Source organism: Protopterus annectens, chromosome 1.part0 (genome assembly GCF_019279795.1).
Source record: "Protopterus annectens isolate FY-2018-M chromosome 1.part0, PAN1.0, whole genome shotgun sequence".
In the NCBI taxonomy this organism is placed as follows: domain Eukaryota; kingdom Metazoa; phylum Chordata; order Ceratodontiformes; family Protopteridae; genus Protopterus; species Protopterus annectens.
In genome coordinates this window covers 199533636-199549809 of record NC_056725.1, presented here as the reverse complement: position 1 = coordinate 199549809, position 16174 = coordinate 199533636, and the positions used below count along the sequence as shown (strand labels likewise).

General features: G+C 42.0%; 1 protein-coding gene across 1 annotated transcript in view; it reads left to right on the top strand.

Moving 5' to 3' along the window:
* Positions 1-16174, top strand: part of LOC122789989 (hypoxia-inducible factor 3-alpha-like) — a 925419-nt gene that overhangs the window by 688692 nt on the left and 220553 nt on the right. Inside the window, exon 8 of the mRNA XM_044057541.1 lies at positions 13261-13408. Within this exon, the coding sequence (XP_043913476.1) occupies positions 13261-13408 (148 nt within the window). The remainder of the gene's footprint in view (positions 1-13260; positions 13409-16174) is intronic.

The following is a 16174-nucleotide window of genomic DNA, read 5'->3' as shown; positions in this document are numbered from 1 at the left end:
GTGGAACCTGCGGGTGTCTCTACCTTGGATGAGTCCGGAGCCGCTGTGCAGGCACCAGCTTCTGAGGGTGTATTCAGGCCTACTGACTTGCATATTAAACTGATGCCATCTTCTTCTTCAAGGCCTAAAACTCTAACCATGCCTAGAAAGCCGGCACCCAGACCGCATGGTCAGGCCTCTAAGCCTAAAAAACAAATGATAAGAATGGCTGAAGACCTTATTACTTTAATCAGGGGAAGCCAACCTTCCCCCTTTAAGAGACCTAGGACTGAATTTGCTTATGATTCTTCTGATCAGGATTCTGAAATTTCTGTTTCCTCTGTTGACCAGGATTTGCCCTTATCTATTCTGATGCAGAGGACTCTATTCCCTCTGCTTCCCCAACAGAGGATTTCTCTTTTGGTGAAACCGTGCATACTCTTAGGGAGCATTTTCGCTGGGAAAGCCAGAATTACTCTGATTCTAAAAAGAGGCTTAGGGATTTCTTATTCCTGTCCCAACACAGGCCTTTAGCTATCCCCCCTGTACTGGACATTGTTAATGATGCCTTTTCGGAATCTAGCTTGGCTGCTGACTCCTTACCTCCTGCTCCCAGAAAACCAGATATATATTATAGGGTTCCTGACTGTCACAAGTTCCTCTTTAAAAATCCTACTGCGGATCCTGAGACCATTTCACAGGGACCCAAGGGCATTAAGGCTACTACTGCCAAAAATCCTACCCCCTCTGATAGAGATTCCAGGGCGCTGGATAGATGGGGTAAGAAGGTATACACTTCTGCAACCTTGGCCATTAGGGCCTTAAACTGCCAGTTTCATGTGTTAAAGTATCAGCAGCATATTATTGGATTGCTTAAACAGAAACTGATGTTGATTCCTGATTGTGTTGAAAGTAAAGATTTACAGGATTTAATGCATTCTGCTGAACAAGTTGGAAAACATACTTTGCAATGTGGTTTTAATTCACTAGAGGCATCTTGCAGGGCTGTTGTCACTGGGTCTGTACTTAGAAGGCATGCTTGGCTTAAGGAGCAATCTTTGCCAGATCATGTTAAAGCTAAATTGCTGGATGCTCCCTTAAACCAGGACCACCTGTTTGGCAACAAAGCAAAAGAAGTACTTAAAAAGATGGAGGAAAAAGCTAAATCTATGCAAACTGTTAAAGATTTCCTGCAAGTACAGTTTCCAAGATTTAGTAGGCATTGGCCCCTTAGAATTGGTCCTTTCCTGCCTCTTCCAGGCCTTCTCAGTCCAAATCCAGAACCAGCAGAACACCCAGGCTTCAATCCCAAGGTACACACAGGACTAAGCAGTGAAGGGCTCCCACTTCCAAAGCAGGGAATAGTAAGACTCCCCCCATGGTAAACTATCTCAATGACTTAAAACTTCCAAGCCCTTCTCAACTGACTGCTCCTTTAGGGGGAAAGATTGCTCTACAGGCAAAAAACTGGGAACTCATTACCCAGGACAAATGGGTTTTAAATATAGTTTCCCAAGGATACAGATTCAACTTCCGCACTTTACCAACCCCAAACAGTTGGCCAGCTCTACCCCCAAATCAGTGCCAGAGGCTCACAAGCAAGTTCTTTCTCTCTTAAGTATAAGAGCTATTCAAACTGTCCCAGAAGAGGAAAGGGGACAAGGTTTCTACACAAGACTTTTCCTGGTGCCCAGAAAAGACAACTCATGGCATCCTATCCTGGACCTCTCTGTCCTAAACACCTTTTTGGTGATCCCAAAATTCAAGATGCTAACTCTTCACCAGTTGCTTCCTATGCTAGGCAAGGATGCCTGGTTGGCAGCACTGGATTTAAAGGAAGCCTACCTGCACATCCCAGTCAGGGAATCTTGCAGAAGATACCTACGCTTCAAAACAGGCTTCATGCACTATCAGTTCTCTGCACTGCCCTTTGGCTTATCTACTGCACCCAGTGTATTCACAAAGTGCCTAGCTCCAGTCATTGCATTTTGCAGGCAAAGAAATATTCAAATATACCCATACCTGGACGATTGTCTAATTCAGGCAGAAAGCCAGGACATACTATTGAATCATCTGGCGTTTGTACAAAAAGTGCTGACTTCTCTGGGTTACACCATAAACGAAAAGAAATCACAACTTGTACCCTGCCAACAAATTGTATTCCTGGGAGCAAGCTTGAACACAACTTCCCAGATGGCTTTCCTCACGCCAGAGAAACAAGTTCATTTGACAGCTTACTTCAAACTAATGGCCACAAATACCCTGCTATCTGCAAGACAAATAGTGTAAGCCTTGGGGTTCATGGCCTCCTGCATTCTCCTAATTCCATATGCAAGACTGCATATGAGGAAATTACAATGGTATCTAAAAAGCCTATGGTGTCAACATTCTCAGTATCTAGAAGCAATGATTTCTATCATACCTTGCCTACAGATAGAGTTCCTTTGGTGGGCAGAGGCCTGCCACCAAAACAAGGGACTGCCATTCACTCTACCCCCTGCCGCCCAAACCCTAACAACAGACGCATCAGACTATGCATGGGGGGCTCACTTGGCAGGGAAGTGCATTTAGGGCAAATGGAACCCAAGTCAAATGCACCTGCATATCAATCAAAAAGAAATGTTAGCTGTACAGAATTCTCCGACAGCCTTCAAGGGCCACATTCTTCCAGGACAATTAATGGTAAAGACAGACAACACCACTGTTATGTGGTACATAAACAAGCAGGGGGGAACCCACTCATACCCTCACTGCATACTAGCCATGGCTCTGTGGAACACAGTCTTGAGCTACCAAGTGCACCTACAGGCTCAATTCCTGCCAGGAAAGCTAAATACACTGGCAGATGAAATAAGCAGAAATTTCATGGACCCACACAAGTGGAAACTGGAACCAAAGACATTCAACATGTTTATCAACAAATGGGGGAGCCCAGAGATAGACCTGTTTGCCTCCCCCAGAACTACCAATTGGACAAATTCTGCACAAGGGCTCCCCAACAAACAAGCTTGAAAGTGGATGCCCTGTGGGTCTATATCAGCCCGTCAAAAAGCTGATGATCGAATACCAGATGCTCGAACTGTGAAATTCGAACACTGATTATCGTGAAGCCGTGGAACACCGAATTCTTTCCCAGGGAAAGAATTGGGTGGGCCGTTTCTGTGGCTTTGCGATTATCAGGACTATGGTGGGAAATTACGTGTCGGGTTCAGGTAAGTGTGCGATTGTGTGGACGTTAGAGTTAGGGCACGGGTTAGGTGAGTTAGGGTTAGGGTGTGGGTGAGGTGGCTGTGCGATAGTGACAGACTTTAGGTTTAGGGTGGGATAGGTAAGTTAGGGTTAGGGCGCGGGTCAGGTGAGTGCGCGATTGTGACCGACCTTAGGGTTAGGGTTTGGGTTAAGGTAAGTGGATAGATAGTAGTGTATGTACAGTTTAGTGTAGGGTTAGATGTAGGATTTTAAGTGTATGTGCGTGGATTGCTATTTTTTGGTGTGCTTGTGTTGTGTGTGTGTTTCTTGGAACAGCGATTTTTTTTCCCTGGGAAAAAAAATCTCTGTTCTAAGACTTCGATGTTTTTGCACTTCGTGGTTAGAAGTTCGAACATATGGTGTTCGAACTTCAGCCGTTTCGGTGAACTGATATAGACCCATGCCCTGTCCTTCACCTGGAAAAATCTATCAGTTTATGCCTTTCCTCCTCTGCCTCTCCTCTCCAAGGTACTACTAAAGATCAAACAGGACAAACTAAGGACAATACTGATTGCACTAGACTGGCCACGCCAACACTGGTACCCCCTCTTGCGCAGTGTGTCACTGCTGGCACCATGGCACCTACCTCAGACCCTTACCCTACTGTCCCAGCAGGAGGGCCAGATTCTGCACCCTCAGCTTCAAACTCTGAACCTGGCAGCCTGGCTAATTACCTGAGCTCTGTTACCATCCCTCAGTAAACAAGTGTTGGATGTCATTCTGGAGGCAAGGAAGCCTATTACTAGAAAATCTTATGCTGAAAAATAGAAAAGATTCTTTTCCTGGAACCAAATTCAGGGGATGGGCACAGCAGCGCCCAATTTACCTCAGATTTTTCAGTACTTAACTGAGATGCTTCACAAGGGACTTTCCTTTTTCTCCATCAAAATTCATGCTTCAGCCATTTCAGCTCATTACAACACAGAACCACCCCTCTTCTCTCAGCCAATGCTCAAGCAGTTCCTCAAAGGGGCCAAAAACCTAAGACCACCTAGGAGAGCCCCAACTCCAGCCTGGGACCTTAACTTTGTATTGGAAAAACTCACTCTACCTCCTTTTGAGCCAGCTGCAAATGCAGAGTTAAAATTTCTTTCTTGGAAAACAGCCTTTCTTTTACCTATCACTTCAGCAAGAAGGGTGTCTGAATTACAGGCCCTTACGGCAGTGGTGCCTTTCATCATCTTTCATGTGGACAGGGTGTCCCTCAGGGCCAATCCCTCCTTCATGTCCAAGGTAGTAGCCAGTGTGCCTCTTAATCAGTCCATTCATTTGCCAACCTTCTTTTCTAATTCACAGAACAAAGGGGAACATATACTGCACTCCTTAGATGTGCACCGACAAGTTAGATTTTACTTGGACAGAACTAAACCTCTCAGGAAATCTGAACAGCTGCTGGTGGCATTTGCTGCAGGGGCAGAGGGGAAGGCCATTTCAAAGCAAACCATTTCTAAATGGATAGGCCATTGCATTAATTTCTACTGTAAGCACCGTGGCAAACCCATCCCACAGGGGATAAGACCACATTCAACCAGGGCTGCATCTCCTTCTACAGCCTTTCTCAGAGGTGTCCCTACCAGGGACATCCTAGAAGCTGCTACCTGGAGTTCTGTGCATACCTTCACCAAGCATTACCATTTGCTAATTGTCTGTAAATCCAGAGCTTGCTTTGCCACTGCAGTCTTGCAGGGCCTTATAGCTGGTCCTAATGCTATCTAATTTCCTCCTCCCATCCTTAGCTTTGGGAATCTACCCAAATGTGATGACTGCAACAGTGAAACACGGAGAACATAGTACAGTTGTGTACACTTACCATAGTAGATGTTCGAGTGTATTCACTGTTGCAGTCCTGGTTACCCTCCCTCCAGCCCCCTGACTTCTTTTGGCTATATCTCTATCCTTGTTTACTATGCTTAAAGCTTTTTGGTGTATCTGTTTTTTTGTTGGAAGTGTAACCTTGTATATATATATATATATATATATATATATATATATATATATATATATATGTAATTGCTTCCCATTAGGGGGACATCTGACATCTGGGGCAAGAAAAACTGATGTAATGGCGTCGGCTGCATAGTTTATACCCCTGTCTGCCTGATGTCATGGAAGATGAGACAGCAACCGACGCAGGACCCAAGACTTTGATAATCAGGCCGACTGAGGGATACTGCAAGCAGATAACCCAAATGTGATGACTGCAACAGTGAATACACTCCAACATACCCATTTGTGGTAAGTGTACACAACTGTACTTTTTCAGAGTGTACAGTGTGTCATGTAATACAAAATGAATTGCCAAACCCACAATGCCATACAAATACTCTAATCTGTCCTTTTTAGAGGCAAAGGAGTAGTGATTTTATTTTGTATGAGAAAAAGTAAAAATGTGCTTGTTTGTTGTGAATGGACAATAAAGAAATTTATATCACTGGGGCTGTTAAATTGTAGTAAACAGCAATTCAAAGTCAAAAGCATATACTGTGTCTTCATTGTGTTTCCAAAAATAAGAACGCAAGCTTCCTTGTCATGCACATACTGTCTCTTTCTCTGTGAAGTAATTTCAAATTTAATGACCACAGTTATGTATTTTATCTTCTTGATCTCAGAGATGTACTCATAACTGCCCTCACTCATTCTATATGAGTGATACCCCCCCAAAAAAAAGATAGAGACATACTTACATTACAATCTCTTGTTGTCAGGCACAGACTGTATCTCCAGTAAGGTTTGTTGGTGATTATTCCTCAATGAATGTCCTTTGCTTTTTCCTTTTCACCCCATACGAAAAAGAAAACCATCTTTTCTGTGCACTTCACAAGTTTAATTATAAGGAAAGGTGAAAGCAATAATCACTACAATCAACATATTGCTGATTGACTCTGACAGGATGTATTACTAATTCATCAGTAATCATTTAATTACCCTGTGCTTTCATGTACAGTCTGCCTCTGTAGCCCCCAAAAAGCCATATTCTGTGTACCCCTCTAATGTTTGATTGTGAGGAAAATATAAGAAGAAAGGGCAACAGTAATATAGTTCAGCTTGCTGCTACAGTCACCCACTACTGCTAACATCACCATAACAAATGAATAAAAAATAAATGAAGTATTGCCTTGGGCAACATGCACTATTACCACTGCCCATAGATACTGTCTGGTTGTTTGCCAGTAATCAAAAAATTTTACCTGCAACATTCCTAGACTGAGGGCTGCCAATCAAACACAGAGTTTTCCCTTATGTTTTGTATTTAACCAAAGCTGAACCTGAAATTGGTCAATACTGATCAGTGCACTATCCCAGTAAATAATATAAATCAATACACTTAGGCAGCCAACCTCATGCTGCCACTGAGTTTACAGTCTTCTACTGTTGTTTTCTGGTTGGTTTTCCCTCTACGTCCAACTAGCCATCTACTTTTGTGTTCTGTGACTCTTGATGTCAGTGAAAGAAAAAAACATAGATCTTTACGGTTCAGTGAATGCACAACACTCCTTTTTATGTTTAAACAAAGTAAGAGTTATATAATTGGTTTGAACGTGGGTTTGATGGACTTGGAGATCCCAGCCTGACATCTGAACTGATGTCTGAAAGCTGGATAGTCAGTTAGGGCACAACAACTGCAGATGTTAAATATGTACAGAGTGGTTTGCAGGGTGTGTGGGCTGGAGGCTGGAGTAAACTGAGAGTGCATGCCTTGGCACCAGATCCTAAGTCAACCTTAGGATAATAAATTAGTAGTATGGTCTCTAAACAACAAAAGGAGACACAAGCTGATGCATCCTTTGCAGAGTAGAGACACCTGTGTAGTGGTAAGCCATGAAGAAACATCCTTCTGTTAGCAGTTTCAACTTCTGGAGACGTGAGCAAACTATTAGGCTTCCTAAACTGCTCCTCCATTCTTACATTTTTGGAAGTTGGCCAATCCTGGGAGCAACCGGTCCATTCATTTTCCTGTTCCTGTGTAGTGCAAAAGCCAGGGGGGAAATATTTTCATATACCATATGCTGTTGTCACAGGCGGTGCCTAAAAAGGGTACAGGAGATCAGGAAGCTTGACCAGTTGTTCCTCTCCTGTATTGTAGTAAGGTTTCTGAATGCCCAGGCAGGCACTCTCCAAGTATATATGACTACAAGACTCAACCTTTTGAACAGTGGTTTTTCTTAGTCCTCCAGCACCTTCTTTCCTAGTAATTACTTAAGATTCAACATATCCAATAATTCATCAAGGAAGACCCTTTATTTTGGCTGAAAGAGATACTTCAGGTTTATTTCATTATTTTTAAGCACTTTACAAAACTGAAACAATGCATAATGAGAACTCATTAAAATGTAGTGTTATTGTTTATACAAAGCCTGCTGAAGCAGTATTCAGTCAGTAGTACTGTGTAAGTAAGTTATTAAATGGAATCAGAATTTCAGAATTACTACCATTACTCAAGTATAGTCAGCCAAGCTGACTCATAAATAAATGTCTGGTAGATAGTCCACTGATGTAAAACATACAGCCGCCAAGGCTTTTGGTCAGTAATACAGATCTAACATCCACATTCCAAAAACATTTGTGTACAACAGTTAGAGAGTTCTGAATATCTTCATGTAGTCCTTGGTTGTTACTCAGGTGTGTGTGTGTGTGTGTGTGTGTGTGTGTGTGTGTGTGTGTGTGTGTGTGTGTGTGTGTGTGTGTGTGTGTGTAGGTGTATCCATTTTATATAGTCACTTGATGAAATCATAACAAAGCCTCTCTAAGTTGCATAACTTCATGAAAGAGGACAACCATCTTAGAGAATAACCTTCCCTGCATGAATTCCACCTACTCTCAACTTTCTGCCTCTGACTTCCTTACTGTTTTCGGCAACATTCCCACCCCTTTCTCTAGCTAATTCCAAACTGCATCTACCACTCCCGCCTCCAACTCCATACATCCCTTCATTCTACTTCAAAACTATCCCATCCAAGGACATCCACCCACTGCTTGAACAGGTTAAACTTGATAGCTGTCCTGGCACAAACAGCCTTCACCCATGATTTTATTTATTATTGTAGAGACAACATCCTTGCTCGATTTGAAGCACATAATGTTCAGGAGTAGGAGTGGGATTTAAGGGAAGGCAGAAATTGAGCAATGTATGTAATGTAAGACTAAGTGAGAGTTATATAAAGAAAGAAAGAAAATGTGTATGTAATGTATAATATATGTGAATGGAAAAATGTGAATGTGGCTTGTTTTTTGTTTTGGTAATGCATGTGTGCCTGTGTCTTAATTGATAATTAAATGTGTTTTAGAAACACATCTACAGCTTTTTTAGAGTAATTAATATTATGCTTAATATCTGGAAAAATGCCATTGTAAATCCTTGTCCCTAAGAAACCCAATCCCTGCAGTCTGTCAGACTTACAGCCCCTTTTTATTCTACCTACCCTAGAAAAATATTCTGGAAAAATTTCTTTACTCACAACTAACTCAGTACTTCAACCAGTGCCACCTTCTCTCTCAAAAGCAGCATGGCTTTTGGTCTGGTCCCAGCACATCCACAACTGTCTAGACACTCAGTGAAAATATTCTGCTTGGAGTGGAAAAGGCCTAACTACTGGAGCCATTTTTACTGACCTCACCAGAGCGTTTGTTCTTGTTGATTACTCGGTTCTCCTAGACCACCTCACTAAAGTAAGCATTGCTGATGACACATTGCTGTGGTTCAGAATCTACCTATCTCTAACCACCACTTCTCAGTGAATTTCAACTCATCAACCTCTCCATCAGTACCTCTGCAGAAAGGAGCCCCTAAGGATCCATTCTGGCACTTCTCTTTTCTATCTACATTAAGAAATTTCCTTTTGGCTTACCTTATCTTCTCCTGGTTAATGTGATAACATGGTCTTGTTCCTCTACAACTGTTCTTTCTTTTCTGTTAAACATCAGGCTGATTTTCATGCTCTGTGTCTCTAATTTTCATTGTGATACTTTTGGCATGCCAGCTCTGATTTCCACTCTGTATATAATGGATGCATAGATTGCATTTTGTCATTCGCTCTGTACATAATGCCATGTATCACAGTACAGCGAACGTGATGTTTGTGATGAGACAGGTAGGGGAGGAAAAAGTAGGACATGGAGAAAGACTCCAGCTTTGTATTCCTAAAAATGTACAAAGCATGTGACAGACTCCCAAGAAAGCAGATTTCAGCAGCCCTGTGATGTCTGAAAGTCCCAGAAGCATTGGTGGAATTAATCTGTAGCTATGACACAAGTAAGAATAGTGCTTAAACTTATAGGTGGGTTTTCTGTGGGAGTAGGCATATGTAGCCCACTCCTGTTCATACTGGTGGTGGACTACATCAGCAAACAGGTTGGAGAGGGCAGGTTAACAAAGGTGCTGTATGCAGATGTGACACTGCAAGCAGTCTATGAACAAGAACTTCAGCAAAGATGATTTGAATGTAAAAACTGAAGGCTTTTAGGATGCAGCTGGCTGTAAATGAGGTAATGGTCATGGCAGCAAATGGTGAAAATCAGAAGAATCTGAAAAATGAGATTGGAGGGAAATTAGTGGAACAGGTTAATAGCTTTATATATCTGGTAAGTATATTTTGAGGAGAAGGGAATCTGGATGAGGAGGTTAAAGCTAGAATTTGAAGTGCTGTAGTCAACTGGCACAAAATGTTATGGTAGTGCTGTAGTCTGCGGCAGAATGTCGAAGAAGTTGGAGAGTGAAGTGTAGAAAACAGTAGGTTAACAAGTGCATGGGAAGATATAAGAATGGAAGCCAGCATAGCCCCAGTTGCACAGTTTGACAAGGAGAACAAATTTTACCATTTCTTTCACATGTGCAGGAAAGTAGAAAGAAGATTTGGTAAAGTAGATTTGGGTGACACAGGAAGAAAGTATAAGTAGATGAGCACATGCAGCTAAGAGATGGCTGGATTACACAAGGGGTAACCTGCAACAGCTGGGCTTGACTGTCAAGGAGTATACGAGAGTGACAGCGGATTGAGATGGAAGGGGTGACCCTCTGATCCCTAGTAAAATGGGAAAAAGGTAGATGATGACAGTGATTATGATCCTCAGCATGAGGAGGAGATCAGTCCCTCAGAGGGTTTATCCAGAACTCTGTAATTTTAGTCAGATGATCAGACGTCAGCCTGCATTAATTCTCTGGCGTTATGGATGATATTGCTAAAGTGGTCTTTGTATTTGAACATGTGCTGTTACACTTGCAGAATTGTACCTCATTGAAAGTCTTTAAGTATTTGAGTTTTGTTTGTTTCCCTTTTGTTTGAAATGATAGTAAGTCATACTTTTCAGTTCTCTTTTTATAAGAAGGTCGTGTGTGAATACAAAACTTGTTAGGACTGCATTTTGTGTTTCTTTGTTTGCAGTGCTTTCTGGATCTTGGAGTTCCAAGTGTAGAAAACAGCTAATACCCGTGGCACAATGCCATCCTTTTCAAACTGTCCCCTCCTTGACCCAGTCATGTAGGAAAGCTGCACTTGGGCACACCACTCAAAGATTTTTTTGGCTGTTGTAAAGTGCAGCCAAGAAGGCTCACAACTTTGTTTCTTGTCAGGGTTTGTCAAGTTGTTGGCTTAAATAATGTCAAGCTGCTCTACCACTGGTCTGATTTCTTAGGGTAGGGGGGATTCAGAGAGTTTAATGACAAAAAAAAAAAACATCCGCTTGAGCAACCAGTACTTAAGCAGCAAAATGAGTGTGCACATCTCAGTCCTCTTTAAATGGGTAAGGAGATGGAAGAGATGCTTACATTTCTTCCTGTCTAGACCTGCAAAAGGGAAGGAAGATTTGACATGTATCACTGCGGTGGTAGTGCTGCGGTAGCATTGTCACCTCACATTAAGACGTCCTGTTCGATTCTCAGCTAGAGCATCTTCTCTGTGGAGACATGTGTGAATGGGCGTACCTTCGTTGAAGGTTGTGCGTCAGAGCTGGCAACTCGGCACGTGAAAATCTACTGCCAATCATTAGCGGACCGGAGTTCCACTATGGCGACCCCTAACTGGGAAAAGCCGAAAGACACAACAACAACATTAAAGTCAAGCAGTTGTAGCAAGGTCTTTACATTGAGCCCTTGTCAAAAATGAAAACAAAACAGTCAAAAGCACGTGTGAGTGTGCATCACATTTACTCTACTGTGCTGGGATTTATGCAGTGTGTTTTCTATAATCAAGTACTCATAATGTAGCCAGCTACAAGCCCAGGTGTCCCGAGGTCGATTAGCTGGTTGTGTGCGTGTAAGATCTGTCAGAAGAGGTTGAGCATAACCATGCACGAAGGGGGTCAGAGAAGGATGCACATAGTCTGTGTCACTCGGAGGAGGGACAGCATCACAAAGTGCTTTCTGGGAGTAGGTTTGCAGATCGCCAAACTACTGCTTCGTTGTAGCCTTTTTAGTGAATGCTCTAGAGAGTGCATTTGGAGGGGGAAGTTGTTGTGGGTTCCTGCACCATCTGGGTGGGACTAGGCCATACAGATTACCTAATTGATAGGAAGCCAGTGAGAGTACAAGCAACCCTCATGGCTGCCTGAATGACAGCTCTTCCTTTATAGTTGTCAACCATATGCTGTACTAGTATGGGGAATAAGATGGATGGAGTCTAATTAAAGGAAATTTGTTGGACATCAAACACAAGGGGTAAAGCACCTAGAAGAAAACAATATGTGTAGGAAGTATGCTTGTCTTAATTGAGAAGTTAATTCTGCATATTTCTTGCACATTCATGTACTCCCACATAATTCCCATCTGTTTAAAAAGAAGTCTGACAAACTGCATGCTGTCATTTTAACTTGATTTTCTTATCTTTACAATATGTTGTTCTCCGTATTCTGTGCCTTAAGTTGTATTCTCATTATCAGACTTGGGGCCGTACACTTGCACGTGCTCGGTACCTGCTTGAGTCTGAATAGAAAAATGGAAAACCACAGTAAACATATCTGTCATGGCATAATAACAGTAACTAGTAGCAGGAACTATGTAAACATTTGGTTCCTCCTGACAAGAGTATTTTATTACTCAGGATCAAACCTAGCTAGTAAGGAGTAAAGCACAGGATAATGCCCTTCCTTAGTAGATATTATAGCTATAACAACTTTTGCTGTTGTTTTAAACGTAGATGTTTAGTAATGTAGCAGTTGATCACACATATTCCCATTTATGTCAAGGTTTCATTTCAGCTACAGCACAATGTCTGAAATACATGCTATCTTGAATCTAAAGTGTACATATTTCTTGTTGTGTAAACTGCCTGTAACCTTCAAGGACACAGTACATTGTGAAAAAAATGTATCCATCATCATTTATTTTCTTGGTACTGCTTGATGTATTTTTGATTTTGTTTGTTCTCGTTTATTCTCCTTATCCATTGCGGGAGGAGGCCAGAGAAATAGTAAATCAGTAACACGACAGGCTGCGGACTGGAGTTTAATTTGATATAAAGTTTCTTTGTATGTGGTCTGATTTAGATTTTTGGCAGCCAACATCTGAGTTGTTGGGGCTATGCCTAGTACTACATGTACAGAAGTTCTAAAAGCCAGGCTTGTTGTTGTGACGTAGTCATGGGTTAGTGGTCCAAAACATGCAGTGGGTCAGAAGAGATGACTTCTCATAGTTTTGCTTTTTGAATTTGACATACTGGGACACAGCAGTTGGCATAATTATCTTTAATAACATTGATGACCATGAGTGGAACAGGGTTCACCTTAAAGATATCAGTTTAAATTAATGAGCAGTCTTTCTGCATATGCAGCACTCAGAGATTTGTGATATTGCTGCCAGCCAACACTCTGCAGCAGTTGTTAAAGGTTCAGATAGTGACACTGCTGCATAGCATTGCATAGATGGGTGGGTCTGTGTCAAGGCTCCCTGTCATGGGATAAGTTGTTTTTAAGTAAGCTACGTGCCTGTTCTGGATGTTTGATGTCTCATATACAAATGTTCTAGTCCTTGGCTAAGAAGTAAGATTTCAACTAACAAATGCTTTTCTTCTTGTTTCTTTCTGCCTATTGAACTTTTGGAAGTGTTGAGCAAAGGACAGGTCTCTACAGGACAGTACAGATTCCTTGCCAAGAATGGTGGCTTTGTATGGATGCAGACTCAAGCTACAGTCATGTTTAATGCCAAGAACTCTCAACCTGAAAGTATTATTTGTATCAACTTTGTCCTCAGGTAAGGCCCTGTGGGGACTGATGATATTCTTTCTCATAATTCTTTTCTGTTTTGACCTAAAGCAGGTAATTTCTTCATGGCTGTGGGTCAGTCCAGCTGTCATACACAGTGTCTTCCTGTGGGTCTTATTAATTCTGTTGTTCATAGCTAACTACTAGTCTACTTACCCTTGAGGGCCTTTTTAAACCAAGCCAATTTCCCTTTTTGTGCTCAAAGTAATCTATCCCAGTTGGTTGTACACTGACCTTACCCATCCCATGGTCAATAATTGTATATTACACCCAATAAGAATAGCTGGGATTATACTATAGATAATTTGCTGGAACCCATCCATGGAATAAAGCATTTAGGAGCTGTGTATGTCCATTAGTAGTACAGGGGGCAGCCCTGGGGTAAATTTTCTGTTTCCCATCCATAGGTCTATGTTGTGCTTGAATATGGACAGGTATGAACTTTGTTTTATGTGAATGGGGAATCTTTTCCAGAGAGGTGATATCTTCTGCGAGATATGCCTGTCCGAGGAAACCATTCTTTTGATGTTGCAGAAGAGGTTTAGATCCGTAGACTGAGTGTTTCTAATGCCACCTGACTTGTCACTGTGCAGTAAATCCATCATTAATGAGTCTTAATATACATTGCTTGCTAGACACAAGCCACCTCTTAGCAGTCTGTGGGGTACTGAGTATAGTGATAGGGCTTGAGTCAGTCAATGTAGGACCTGTTCATTAGGCCTTCTATCCTTTTAGTACTGTATATCTGTGGGGATTCCAGTTGTTGCATGTGTTTGGACAGATATGTGCCGAAGGGGGTATTATATTCAATGACTGGCCTGATGAGGGCTGAGTAAAGGGGGACAGTGACATCCTCAGATCTAGAGCTAGGGACATTCCCTTTTTGTATAAGCTGTGCAATACAGAATGAGTTTCTTACAACAGTGGACTTTGTTGCTGAAAAGTGAGGTCACTGTATATATAAGTTCCCAAATCCTGAACAGATGGAGTAACTCTTGGGGTACATTGTCAGTGTTGTAGTTTCCTGGGATAGATGATGTCCCAAAGGATACAGTAGTACATTTTTTGGCATTTAGTTTCAGTCCATGATTTTGGCACCATTATTTATTTGGGAAAAAGTTTCTTGCAAGATGGCTAAGGCATTTGGGGATTCAATGATTGCTCTTAGCTTGCGGTCGTCTACAAACTTAGTCAGCCAGAGGCCTTTAGTAGTGACTTTTACTTCAGAAAAATAAATGACAAAAAGGAGAGGTCCCAGCATAGAATCCTGGGGGACTGCGGTGGTGACCGGTTTCTTTGGGGAGGTAACTTCCCCTATTTTGATTATTTGCATCCTATCTGTTAGCCAGTTGGCAATCGAGCAGGTGTATTTATCTTGGTTTCAGGGCACACAGGGATAAAAATTGGAAAACACCAGAACTGAGCTGGGTTCACGTAGTGGATATGGACAGTGAGGGTTCCAGTTAGTGAGGAATAGGAGCGATGGTAGTAAGTTTCTCACTCTGGCTGACCCATTTAGAGTGGGAAGAATCCATCTGTTTTCCACTGCTGAAGCCCAGTGTCAGAAAGCAAAAAAAGAACAAGTCATCCATGGATGGCTGCTAGCCTCCTAACTCTTTCCTGCCAGTGATGGCTATGAAATTAGATTGAGCTATGATAAGTCAAATACGCCTTGGAAGGGGAAGATCCTTCCAGTGGAGTAATTTAAGACTACCTTATTTGAAGCAAGACGGGAGAATTAAAGAGTCATTGGGGGATATTGGGAGAGAAGATAGTCAAGACTGGAGTACACCACAGGAAAATAATTTTCTTAGGTGGCAAAAGCCAGAGAACCTTTTTGGCTAGGCTTATATAGGCCCCAGGGCCGATAGCCTAATACCTACCTATGAACCAGCAAGAATTATTTTACATGTCTGGGGTAGGGCATAGGGCAGAAAACCTCAACAGTTTTTGTTCCACTGATGGGATTCAAAACTGGAATCCTCAAGTTTAGTCATTAGGTTTAGTGTCACTAAACCTAGTGGGTTGTTAAGTTTGATGCACAAAGGCAACTGAGAGAGTTGGTGTGCAACATCTTCAAGCAGTATAACTGCGTTGGAAAGCAAATTAAGCTGCTTTCAGTACAGATATTGACATATGTGTCAAATGCAGTTTTTCATGGAGTATCTGCAATGGGCCACGTGTTAAGTTTCTTCAGCAGTCTGCATTACTGTAAAAGTTATTACCGCTGTTTTGCTGTTCTTAGAGAAGCATTGAAAGTAAGTGTTTTAACCACCTGTCCATCTGTTAGGTAAAAGTAGAAATGTTACTGGCTATGTGGCATAAAAGAATAAACCCTGATTATGAACCTATGACCTTTATTCATTCTTCAGCCCTTGTGCCGAAGAAACCAACTAAAGTTGTAAATGAGTGATGAGACTTTACGTGTGCATCTTTTCCTGATTGAATGGGAGTGTGATGATGTCTCAGTAATGCAAGGCCATCAGTAGATCTCTGGGAGAAAGTGAGGAAGTGCCAGGAAGTGACAGTTTACAAAGGGTGCAGGTTTATACAATTAATTTTATCATCCACATAAGCAGGTGAGATGCCCTTGCCATGCCCATCCTCTTGAGCACTTTCAGAGGGTTATGCATGAGGAAACAGGGTTTAAAGTATACCCCCCAGGTGATGCTGTTTCATGGTCAGGCTTATGCCCCATAATTGGAAATGAGTGTGCATAGTCATGGCTATAGTATTGATTGCTTCCATGGCTGGC